This window comes from Podarcis liolepis, assembly GCF_965112155.1.
Source record: "Podarcis liolepis genome assembly, chromosome: 3".
Lineage (NCBI taxonomy): Eukaryota > Metazoa > Chordata > Lepidosauria > Squamata > Lacertidae > Podarcis > Podarcis liolepis.
Window position 1 is genome coordinate 49215401 of NC_139557.1, and position 12881 is coordinate 49228281.

The 12881-nt window shown below is 38.4% G+C and overlaps 1 protein-coding gene across 1 annotated transcript in view; it reads right to left on the bottom strand.

The window, feature by feature from the left end:
* ASCC3 (activating signal cointegrator 1 complex subunit 3) overlaps positions 1-12881 on the bottom strand; it is a 211899-nt gene that overhangs the window by 60333 nt on the left and 138685 nt on the right. Inside the window, exons 27-30 of the mRNA XM_083497618.1 lie at positions 11749-11915; positions 11494-11639; positions 11256-11376; positions 9697-9839 (exon numbers count right to left, since the gene is read on the bottom strand). Of these exons, the coding sequence (XP_083353744.1) occupies positions 9697-9839; positions 11256-11376; positions 11494-11639; positions 11749-11915 (577 nt within the window). The remainder of the gene's footprint in view (positions 1-9696; positions 9840-11255; positions 11377-11493; positions 11640-11748; positions 11916-12881) is intronic.

A 12881-nucleotide genomic window follows, 5' to 3' on the forward strand; every position in this document is an offset into this window, starting at 1 on the left:
TCAATATTCTATGCTGAAGACGCAAAACTACAACACAGATGCGTTGAATGTATTTTGGTCATGCCTCCAACTAAGACATTTCCAGATTGCTGTACTAGAAGAAACAAGTATATAAAAGTAAATGTTCCACCACTGCACAGTTACATACTGCGATACGTAAAATACCTTGTTCTTTTAGAAGACAGAGAAACGGCACACTTTTAAACAGTGGCCCATATGGTAATTCTAAGTTGAAAAAAATTAATGTGCCAATACTGGACAACTGGATGGTAAGAGTATGGGATAGCGTTCAATTGTAAAAACTAAACAATATTCTCAAAATATGAAAAGGGAGACAAATTGATGATAAATTCATTGAAAAAAGGAGCCCATTTATTGCATGTCGCTACGATAAAACACAAGAAAATGCTGAACTATATTTACTGTTGGGTACCTTGGAATTGTAAGAGGCCAAACCTTTAATTGAAAGAGCATAAACATTGTAAAGATGTCTGTAAATTGTTTTTGTAAAAGGAAATGTTGTACCTTCTATTATTCTTGCTATACTATTTGCTATTTGTCACTTAACAAAAAAACCCACACAATTCAATAAAAAAGAAATAAAATCTTTCATGAAGATTCTTTCATGTCTATCAAGTACAACCACAGTATCCAGTATTATCTCTGCACTGACTGGCAGAAGCTCTCCAGGTTTTCAGATGCAAGTCTTTCTGAGCCTTATCTAGAGGTGCCAGGGACTGACCCTGGGGCCTTTAATAAACACCAACAACTTCTGAACATCAAAACATATCTTTTTTTCTTTTTAAAAATCTGAGTAAATAGTAACTTGTATCATGTCAACAGGTAATACCAATATTACTGTATACTTGTAAAATTATGGCAAAATGTTATTTAATTCACAAAACTCATAAAATTAATACAATCTATTCATATCTCACCTATTTAGACTAGTTTGTCAAGCCCAAAGAGTCAAATATAATGTAAATCCCACAACAATGATCTGACAATGATGCACAACAGGGAACCCAGTTTTCTGAAGTGATGTTTTGGTTCTGCTTGCTGCCAATTTACATGATCTGAGGAAAGCTCCTAGATCAGCCCAAGCATAGGCGCTGCTACCCAAATGCTTATTGTAAATCACTGGAAAATGAAAGTTTGATGTGTGCACCAGAGTATAGGATGGAAACATAAGGAAATCATATATTTACAGAAGCTCAACTGGATGGGTAGAATGAATGAATACAGTGCATGGAGATATATGCAAGGGTAGAAGGGTAGTGAGGCTGTCTTTAACATACATCTTAAACAAAGACACTATTTTATAGTGGATTATAAAGGGAGCCCTCAGTTTTCTGTAAAGGAGCAACAACTGATTTTTTGTGTGGGGTGTGTGTGTATGGGGTATGAATTCCTTTGAGACTTCTAATCACTGTTCCAAGAAGTAAAATAAGCTTTGTGTCTAAGAGCCAACATAATCAATGGGATAGTTTAATCAAAACCTTTGATTTTCAAACAACTTTTTGAGCCAGGAGCCAGTCATTGTAAACTGCCTGCCTCACAATTGGGGTCTTGTAGCTAAAAAATTTGGTTCACTGTTTGGGAGGAAAACATGACTTGCAATGATATTTAAAAGGATCAAGTGTACATAGTGCATATATTCATTGTATTTGTAACATTGGCTTATGTTGCAAGACCTGCGGCAGTGTAGTTATAGTGCTATTTATTCTAGCTCAAGTGAAATGCTCAGACCTCCAAGAAATATAAAAACATGAAATTGTTTTCTTGTTTACTTTGGCCAATCAACTTTATACTTCCCCTCCTGGTTGTTATCAAAGTTTTAAGCACAGAACATCTCTCCCCATTACACTGCTGGACATTTATTCACAGAGGAAGTTCTTACCGTTTGCTGTGCTGATGATGTTATTCATCCCCTCCCAATCCGCCCACTGCCTTTGTACTAAAGCAATGTCCTGCCGTGCTGTTAGCTATACCTGCAAAGCTGTGTAATTTAACACAGCAAAACTAAAGGACCCTTAGCAGGAGTGCTGGCATATGCACTGTGAGCCTGTCATTCTAGCAGCGGGGAATCTTGGCCATTTTTAGCAGACCCCCCTCACTTTCACATAAATCAGCGTAATAAAAAACTCCAAACACCTATTTTACCCAGAAGCACATTCCACAGCTTTAAAAATTCTTAACGACAATTTGTTTTCTGGAAAACCACTTTCCTGGAGTCTATTTTTGCATGCATATTCCATTCACCTTATAAAATACAACAAAACATGAGGAATGCTGGAAGGACAATTGCCAGATCAACAATGCTGAGATAATAGTTCTCGTGAAACCTCAGAGATGGCTATCAGTGCAAGATGTTTGCAAACTGCCCATCTCAAGCATGAAGCAAACTTTAATGATTTTTCTAGCTTTGCTCAAGACATCACTGCCAAAAGAAAACCTGTCAAGGGAATGTGTACATATTAACATGCGTACATAACAGCTCTTTAAAAGCATGAACAAGTGTTAACCATGAAAAGGCACAGTACGTTTACCAGATGCATTTGCTATCAAAATTAATTTGAAGCAGCAAGAAAACTGTGTTTTCAGTCGCTCAGCTAAGGTTTGCTAATTTGAAGTGGGTTGGTTATTATTTTAATAATAAAAGAGATCCAACCCACTCTGATGTGATCTGTTGATTTTCAAACTCCGAAAAAAGTATAGCCCTCATGTTATATAATTTAACGATGAATGTGCCATTTAAAAGTTATCTCTGAAAGATGCACTTAAGATTCCTTTTGTAACATAAATAACATTTTTTAAAAAAAAGTTGCGGGAAAAAATCTCATGACAACACCAGCAAGATTTTTCTCAGACTAAAACACTGTATTTTCTCTCTCACTCCTTCCACACATGTAAAATTCTGAACAATTTAACATTACCAGGGTTTAAAAATATATTTTAAAAAATTTATTATACCTAAAAAGCTTTTCGTAGAAAGATAGAATTCCATTTAAGTAGATACATTACCCTGAGTCTGAAATTCATTCCAGTCAGGGTATAATTCAGCAAGTTGATGACAACACTGGCTCCAAAAGAAAGGAGGAGACCAGATTGGACAAGAATGAGCTAACAGATTGTGCAGCCCAATTCTGTCCCTTTGAGTGTGATATATTGTTTCAAGATGCTAAAACCCCATACTTTCTCAAAGCATATCTGCCGCCCTGGTTTTCCCATTTTCGCAGAATCCTCATTATTAGTACTCTGTACCCTTTTCAAAGCACATCAGACCCAGACCATATGCCACTGCATAATGCTTATCGATTGTCTGAAATGGCTGGTAAAAAAAAAAAGATGGGCTGAACAAAAGAATCAGGAAAGTTATGAAGTCTTTAAAATAAAATATAATTACACATTTCACATCTGGCACAGATGTTGAGTTTAGTTAAAGTGCTGCTGCGTTAAAAGTTAAATGGCATTTTTTTTTATGATAAAGCCCAACACTGCAGAAGGAAGAGGCACTGCAAATCCTGAGAAAGGTCCCCTACTACACAGATTCAGCCCACACATTATGTTGGTATGCCTCATTCTAAGCACCATCCATGCAGCAACAATGGATACCGAGTGGGGCTTGATCTGGAAGGTGTCTACTCAAATCCCCACTCGGCCACGAAGCTTCCTGGGTGACTTTCAGCCAGTTACTATTTTTCATTCTAATCTACCTTTATAGGGTTGTTGCGAAGATAAAATACGTATCTTGCCCTAAGATCTTTGGGAGGAAAGGCAGGATAAATACGTGTAAACAAGAAACACATACACAATCCTAATATAAATGAATAGAATTTTAAATGAACTGAATTCTAAAATACAGAGAGATTTATTGTGTATTTTTAAAAATTTCCTGCTGAATCTGTCAACTCATAGAAAAGGTCCCAACCAAGTCACAACAAACGTTTTAATTTTAAATTAAAAAAATAAGGTGAAAGCCTAGCTAAAAAAATACTGGGTTTAAAATAGGAGCAATTGACATTATTTTACAAAGACAGATTTTCAGGTTTCCTGTGAGTGGAGTTCTGCTCAAGGGACACCTCCTGACTCAAGGAAAGGGAGCCCCCCCCCAAATCTTCTTTTTCCTCTGCTCACCAAAAAGCTGCTCCAAATGATTAGGGGACCCCGTGGAACAGAATAGGAGCCAGTGATGTGGGCTGCAGAAATTATTTCCCTCCTTTCTGTTGTGGCAGCCTTTGCTGAATCAGAATCTCTTCTGCGAATGGAAAGAGCTTTTCCATTTGTGGAAGGGCATGCCTTCATCCCACCCAAACGTATTTGTTTCAGAATATTGAAAGCCCCGAGAAGAAATGATTAAAGAAATATATTTGGGTGAAATCCAGTGCTGCCATTCTGCTTGTGAAATGGCTTTTGATCTAGCAGAGACATTTACTAATGTAAGAAAAGGGGAGGCTATTTGCCCCAAATTCCCTCCACACTGCAGACCTTTGCACCCCAAAAAAATCTGTTCCAAAGGGTTGGGGTACTCTCCAGCAAGTGATGGTGGAGGGCCTGCAGACAGAAGGGACAATGAGAGATAATCGCCTTTCTTTCTCTCTTTCTGATGGATCAAAATACATTTTGTGAACAGAGAAGCAGCATTAAATTTCACCCACAAACTACAGATTGCCCTAACATTGCCTCTAAAATTGGAGAGAGAGAGCTGTCACAACATGTTCAAAACCACTCTATTTTTCTTTCTTTGAAAATCATATTGAAAATATTAAGTTATTGATATGAATGTTAGAAGCAAAAGAATATGCTTGACACTCTCTTGACACTCTCTAAACAGAGCAGTTTTAAAAACTATTTTTAGATCTATATAGGAAGCCTATTCCTCTGTATACATGCACACACATTTTGCTTCATATTCACAGCTGCACATCAGTTTCCTGTTCAGAAGCTATAAAGGCCTCCACCGCCTTCCACAATACGTGTGGCAGTCTTTTTAATGTTCTTAGCAGGAATTGGATGAGGCCTTCCTAAGTGTTACTAAGTGTAATTGTTTAAAAGATACTACATTAGCTTTATTAAATTAGCTGTAGTACAATCTTAACAAGCTGTAAATGTTTACAGTACTAAATACACTGTGGAAAGAAGTTGCAATTATAGTTTAAAAGCCACATACCAGTACTAGATTTCCCTTCTCCTCATGAGTCTCATCTGTTAAAATTTCAGACTATAGTAAATAAAATCAAATTCAAGCAAATACTAATTTAGTATGTTGCACTTTTTTACATTTGTCACAGGAACTAGCTTCTGTTTTCAACAGGATCTTTCCTAGGTACCTAATTGGCACAATACTGTACGTTACACAGGACTGAATCTGTTGGATGTCCTCTTTGCAGTTTAGGAGTTACATACACCCTATAAATAAATCTCCTTAGTTTTGTTTCACCTACACTGATCAATCACAAGGAGCTAAACCTTGTGATTAAACCTTGTGATTAAATACATTAAAAGCAAAGCAAATCACACTACTGTGTCTAGTGAGGCTATACTACTATTGCTTTCAAAACATGAATCTTCAGGGAAACTGTCATAGACCCTTTAAAGAGAAAAAAAATAGTACTGTTTCCCTTGATGTAAGAATGCGAGGCACCAAAGTTTGTTCTCAGTACTGTGAGCACATTGCTCACTTGCATCTGGCTTTGGTTACTATGACCTAAGCCTGTGTTACTTGTGTGTAGGGAACACAAATACAAACCAGTGTGGGGACACACAAAAAGCAAATGTGTGAGCATCTCCTCATTTGTAGGGCACGCCCAGTGGCACAAAGCTCTCATGCCAGAAGAGAACCTCACACATTTGCTTTTTTATACAGGCAAGACAGTCACACAAAACACACAGTTCTTTAAGAAAGATGAGCTGATGTTGGAGCAAAGCTAAAAGCGCCATTCCACTCTAGCTGGTATACATGAGTAACACTTACATAAGGCTGTCTCTGCTATATCTGTCAAATTGTCAGGATAGCCTGGACTGCTCAAACTGGTGACACACCTAGCAATTTACTTTCTCTTTTGTGCTCTAGCAGGCAACAGACAACACAGGATATTCTCAGAATGGGACAGCATGACATATAGGTGTTTCAGGCCTTGTGTTGAATGGGCAGCTCCGTCTACAATCATCAGCTGAAGAGTTTTCTTAAAAAGAATGAAATAAAAGGCAACTGACCTGGATTAATCAACTGGGATTTAAAAAGCGACAGTATTAGTCATCTCCTACAATTGCTCCCAGCACCTGTAGTGGGGTAGGAGAGCTGAAAATAATGCCAATATATTTCACATCTGGCAAACAATGTGCCCCTTTGGTTTCAGATAGTACATGGGTAGACAAGTCTAAAAAGCCCAGGACACAAATTGTCACAGCCCTCTAGCAGCTATGGTGGCTCATTTACCAGGAATAATGTATTTAGCATTATCTCTGGAAGTGTATACTTGATTCTGACCAAACTGAGCCTTCTGATGTATATGTTGCTTTAGGAAGCTTAGTTCTGTCCATCAGTCTGAAATAACTATGCCAAATGATGTCTGTCCTGAAGAAGATACTGAATCTACTAATCTATTTGCCCTCACAGGAGGTACTGATGCTCTGCAATAACATTGTTTACATGAACTCTCACAACCAAGGTGGAAGAAGAGGAGACTTTAGAACAATAACAGAAAACATTAAAGGCTACAGACCACATCTGGCCTGCCAAAGTTTTTATCCTGACTTACTGCTGCCGTACAGTGATTTTCTAAGGACTGGCTCAGTGGAAAAGTGGAAGGTAGAAACTTTGCATGGGGGCCAAACAACTTGTATCTGTTCAATAAGACACCTATAACCACCTCTCAGCCAAAATAATTTAGGTCTAAAATTGTAATTGAAGAAGAATTTGGTAAAAGCAGATCACTTGGTTTCAAAACACCTAAATAAATGAAAAGTCAAAAAGGTGATTTTAAGCCAACCAACTTTCAGAGATGTCTATGAATTTGTATGTCAAAGCTTCTAGAATCCTTCCAGTGATTTCAAAAATCTTTCTAAGACTAGCATTGCTTCTGAAGGTTTGTCAGCCATTTCCTAAATCTTGACTGCCTTTGGATAATTGAATGTCCTTAAGTAGTCTCTACTTTAAGAACTATTCAAAAGCAGAAACTATTTTATTAGCTCACAGCTCAAAAATCTTGCCCCCATCAGTTCTGTTCCATGGCCACTGTAGATAAGCCTCTCTCTTATCAACAACATCTGCACAATGAATCCTTTTTCTCCTTGCTTATGCTACAGTACAATTCAGATGATCGTGTGCTGTATTAAAAATGTTTGGATATTAAGGAAGCTCTCCCAATGCACTGTAAACCCTGTCAAGTAGTTTTTCCTGTCCTTAGGAATGTGTTAAAACCTAAAGGCCTATATCACTTGCAACTCAGGAGATACAAACTTAAGTACTTAAGGTGTCAAATCAGTAATAACCATTGTGAACCTGACGTTATCTTCTTTGCAATTTTGTTCTATTTCATTTTCTCTTATGTAGCTTCAGGTATTTCAGCTGATTTCATTGAAGAGGAGGAAGCAGCAGCACTGAAACAGAGTTTGTCGAGTTTTCTCTTTGCTTTGTGGATAAGAATGAAAGGCCCACTAAAATATAATGGCCACAGCCACAAAATGGCTCCCACGGGATGCATGGCCAGTCACAAAATGTATTGTACACTGCACGTGAATTGGACCCTTCAGCCCACCTGCACATGGTGGGAATAATACTGTACTGGCCTAGGTTACAGGGTTATTGTAAAGATTATGATGATGTTGAAAGTATGTGAAGCAGTATGAGCACTGAAATGTGCTATGAGTAGAAATGCTAGGTATCAGTGTGTGCTATCTTATGTACACCCATGCATAAATAATATCCAACACCTGAACAATTCATGCAACTGATGATGGCTTACAGAAGGCTTATGCAATAATAATTGTATTTGCTTTTATGGTGCAACAGGACCCTTGGGATGTTTTAATTTCACAAGTATCCTCCTGACAATTTTCCTCCTCCTCTTTTACACAATTGCCAAACTTAGCTGTCAACATTTTTGTGCTGTTGTGCTGACGAGCAGTTTTTTCACACCTTGGAATTGGAAGAATATGCTTGCATCTAATGTTCTCAAAATTCCTGACACCCTGGGCACTGACTGTCTCTGAGCTTGTGCAAAATGTCCCCTTCCTGCTCCAATCAAAAGAGCTCTAAAATGGTTCTTCTTCAATCTATTTACGCACCCAGTGAATTCCCCACCCATGTTCTGCTCCAAATTAATTCTCCTTCAATTACACCACATTCATCATTATACTGCATACCACCTTTACATAAATACCACTTAAATTGATTTAATTTCCCAAATTAATATCCTATCAATCAAACGGTCTGTGGACCTTTTAAATAAATACTTCTGCTTAGTCTCTTTAAAACCCAAACCTCAGCAAGCAGCATAAGTTCCATTGCTTACAACAACATTTCTAGCACTCAAAGCTTGCAATCACAAGTGCCCTTATTAAAGAACAAACCTCATTTAACTCAGGGACTTGCTCCCAAGTAAGCATGCTTTGGCTTTGGAGGTCAAACACCTTTCCTAAAAATAATCATGTCCAGTAACAATGTTGCATTAAATCACTGATGACAGTTATAGTTAACACTGCTTTAGTTAAAATTTTAAAGACATTACCATCTAAGGACACACTCTGTAATTTTTAGAATGCTCAAGGGAAGATGTGACATTTAGCTAAACGGCTAAGAGATACAAGGTCATTTTCATAATACAAAATGGGAACTGTTAAGTGACAATTTATTCTTAAGAATTTGACCATACTGAATATGTGATCTGAATCATTTGTTGCTATTTGCCAATTGAATATGATTTCTAGAGTACCATGTGTAACACACCACAAGCCACCTAAGAACAACAAAAAAACATAGCTAACTAGTAATTGAAGTCTAACCCTTCGTGCACCACTATTAAGAATAGGGTGCTCAGAGCATTTCACTCAATGAAACGTGAAGACAGGTTGGGGAGCATCAGAGGTAAATCATCAGTTTTGAAGCAAACGACCCGCCCCCGCCTAAATAAAGAGGGCAGCAAGTTTTACCAACTCAGGAGACTCCCTAGGCACAGAGAAGTGTGTAAATTAAAATAAAAGGGAAAAAATTAAGCATTCCAAAAGCAGCCCTGAAAGAACAAGTGAGCTTTCAGGGACTTATGGAATGTTGATGGCGATGGAATGTATATAAATGAGAAATTCTGGAATAACTCTCCCAGCCATCTGCAGTGCAGGGCATTCCAGCTTCCCATTGAGCGAACTCCCATAGCTGCTGCTACCTTTTGGTTTTTGTAGGTGGAGCACACAGCTGCTAAATCACAGCTATGCTATGCTGGCTTGCTTCATTTGTTACAGGAAGATTTCATCCTGTCCCAGTGAAGAGGGAATCTAAAGGAAGAAGAAGTTGAGCACACTGTGCAAGTTTAGTCTATCCTTGAGATCTGTTGTAAGATAGAATGCCAGGATGTCAAGTTGAAGAAAAAAAGCAAACAAATAAAATGGAAGGGTGGTAAAAAGAAATTGGGAGGGAGGGGAGAGAAGAGAAGAGAAAAACCAGAAATCCCCCTAATTCAATTAACAGAAAATGTATACCTCTCTTTCATCCATATTCAGCCACTGTTTTGGATCATCCTCAGTTGCCAAAAAAGCAATCAACTCCAAAGCAGTAAGTCTAGTCTGACGTCTGGATGATACAAATATAAGAACTGGTTTGGCTGGAGAATGACTCCTGATAGCTGTGGAAAACCAGAAATTCAGAACAATGCAATGTATTTCCTTTAGTCAGCAATCCTTGCACAATCCCTTTACATCAGCCATGGATTCATTTGAATGGAAACTGCCTGTGACTTAAATTGGTATTTTTATTATTGTTTTGTTGTGCTTTTGCACTTCAAATACCAAAACAGACAAGCCAAACAATCCAGTTTTATTTTTTAAGTATTTTCTTGCTGAGCATGAAAAGTTTCAGCTGGCAACAAAATTTTACGGGCTGTGAAATGGAGATTATAAAGGAAAATGTTGACACATTCACAACCATATTATATCAAACAAGTGTAAAGAAAACCTCTCTATAAATCAAATTTCTATAGCAATTTGATCAATCAGCCAAAGTTTTAAGAGCACCAAGCTACTGTTTCAGATACTATCAATATGTACCACATACTTGTTTAAATGCTAAAGGATTTGCTGAATATAAAATGATTTTATCCCTTCATGCAGTCTTCTGAAGTTCCACTTAATTTTAGGATAAATCATGGCAAAACGTTTCTGCAAATGGAAACCAATGCATGTACACATAAGTACGATAGGAGAAAATGTAAATATTGTGTCTTCATATAGAAATCAATATATCTATTGCCTAAAGAAAGCTTGACAGCTAATGAATTTTTGTTGCTTCTGGAACAGGTGTAGCTGAACAGCTCTGGACAGATTTATTGTTCATTAGTGTTTTTCTACAATACTCCTCCTTGAGGTGTAAATAATCTGAACTGCCAAGATTGGTCTCCAGTCCCCAATCAATACTTAGTTTCTGTCATAAGGCTAATTAGATCAGCTAAAAAGTCACCTCACAACTGTCGCCTTACAATCAACAGCAGTTCACATCACAAAATTTATTTGGGGACTTCTTTTTAATTGATATAATAAATATTCCTTATGGAATGTACACAGAACATGTTTCAATAAAATATGAAGGTGGTTCTTAAATCTATCCCGCTTGCCAGTTTAAGAATAAAGAATTGAAAACAGAGACATATTTGGGCACACTGAAAATTCTGAAGTTTATGGTTATTGCCCTGAAATCAGAATTATGCAAGCTTAGCTTGACATGCAACTTCTGTTTGCAATTTTTAATGCTTCCATGAGGAGCAAATCTCTTACTGAATTAATACCACAAAAGGTTTTATGTTGTAAATCTTAAAATATTAATAGAAAAATGTTTACACAGTGTCAAATGTGAACAGTAATTTCAATTATTCTGTTTGAAATACATTTAAGTTCCACTGACATGTGTGGTGCTAGCATCTTTAATGTACAAGGCCTGAAGCTGGGTAGTGCTGCTGAAACAAAAACCAAGAAGATACACAACAACACATAATACAATTTGTCTATCACAGACTCATAAAAATAAAGTTGTATCTTTGGTTGCATACCCTGAAATGCTGGCTTGTTCATGCTAGCCATACGAGGACAATAATGCTGGCCTGGGAAGCCCTGAATGTGTACTTCCAATGGAACTGGGCGCACTGACGGCCTGAAGTTGAATAGTCCCATCTAAAGAGAAAACATATAAATGGTTCACTGTTCATGCCTCAGGTTGTTTTTATCCCCAAACCAATGCCAGAGTGCTACTCCTCTCAAAAACAACTGGCGTTCATGTCTTTTGCATACCTGATTGATATTTAGCCAATCGGCAAGATCCCTGGCATTAGCTAATGCAGTCGACAAACCAACAACTCTGACAGGCTTTTCTGTGTGAGATGAGATGAAGTTAGTACGAGACACAATAACTTCCAACACAGGGCCTCTCTCATCCCCTAGGAAAGGAGGAAAAGGAAAACAGACATCAATATTCCTTAAAGTTCAACTCGCAATGCCAGAGCACACTTCAATTCCAGCAATAATAATGGTGAAAACGACGCTCACCTAGCAGATGGATCTCATCTATGATGAGAATGGAAACTTTTTGAACATAGCTTCTGTTCTGCCAGCTTCTGCTGACCCCATCCCACTTCTCTGGTGTAGTAACAATGAGGTCAGCTTGGGCAATTGACCTCATATCAGGAGTCACATCCCCTGTCAACTCCACAACCCTGTAAAGGGAGTCAAATGGTCATTGTGAAGCAATACAACACAGATTCATATCCGTTTTGGAGTAGACAGTAGGGCCATAACATTAACCCTTAATATAAACATGCAGAAAACCCCCAAACCCTTTGCTGTCTCTGACTGGGATGAATCAACAATAGGATCCAAAGGCTGACTTCCTAATCCATCACCCTAGCTGAAAATGGAAAGTAGTCAGTCTTCATTCTAGTTGTAGCAGCTCCTTTTACAGACAGGATCAAAGCTGGAGTTGTCATGAAAGTGGTAGCCTAGAGGTCAGTAGGGAAAAACAATATTCATTCTACTACAGGACCCTACTTATCCATGCTGAAAAAGCAGCAGATCTTCTATCTACCCTAGTCATGATTTTTTATAAAGTCATCCCTATTATAAAGTGATTTCAAGGTGTGATGTGTGTAGATAATATCTGAACATTTATCACATATACAGATTCTTAAAAAGGTAAAGGTAAAGGTACCCCTGCCCGTACGGGCCAGTCGTGTCCGACTCTAGGGTTGTGCGCCTATCTCACTTAAGAGGCCGGGGGCCAGTGCTGTCCGGAGACACTTCCGGGTCACGTGGCCAGCGTGACAAAGCTGCATCTGGCCAGTAAGCGGTCCCTATTTATCTACTTGCACCCGGGGGTGCTTTCGAACTGCTAGGTTGGCAGGCGCTGGGACCGAAAGACGGGAGCGCACCCCGCCGCGGGGATTTGAACCGCCGACCTTTCGATCGGCAAGTTCTAGGCACTGAGGCTTTTGCCCACAGCGCCACCCGCGTCCCATATATACAGATTCTTAGTTAACGCTAGATCAATGTATAGGAAGTTTCTGCTGGGCTAAGATCTCTCTCTCTCTCTCTCTCTCTCTCTCTCTCTCTCTCTCTCTCTCTCTCTGTGTGTGTGTGTGTGTATGTATGTTATATAGTGAAAGGATCCTGAGCCTTAAGAAATA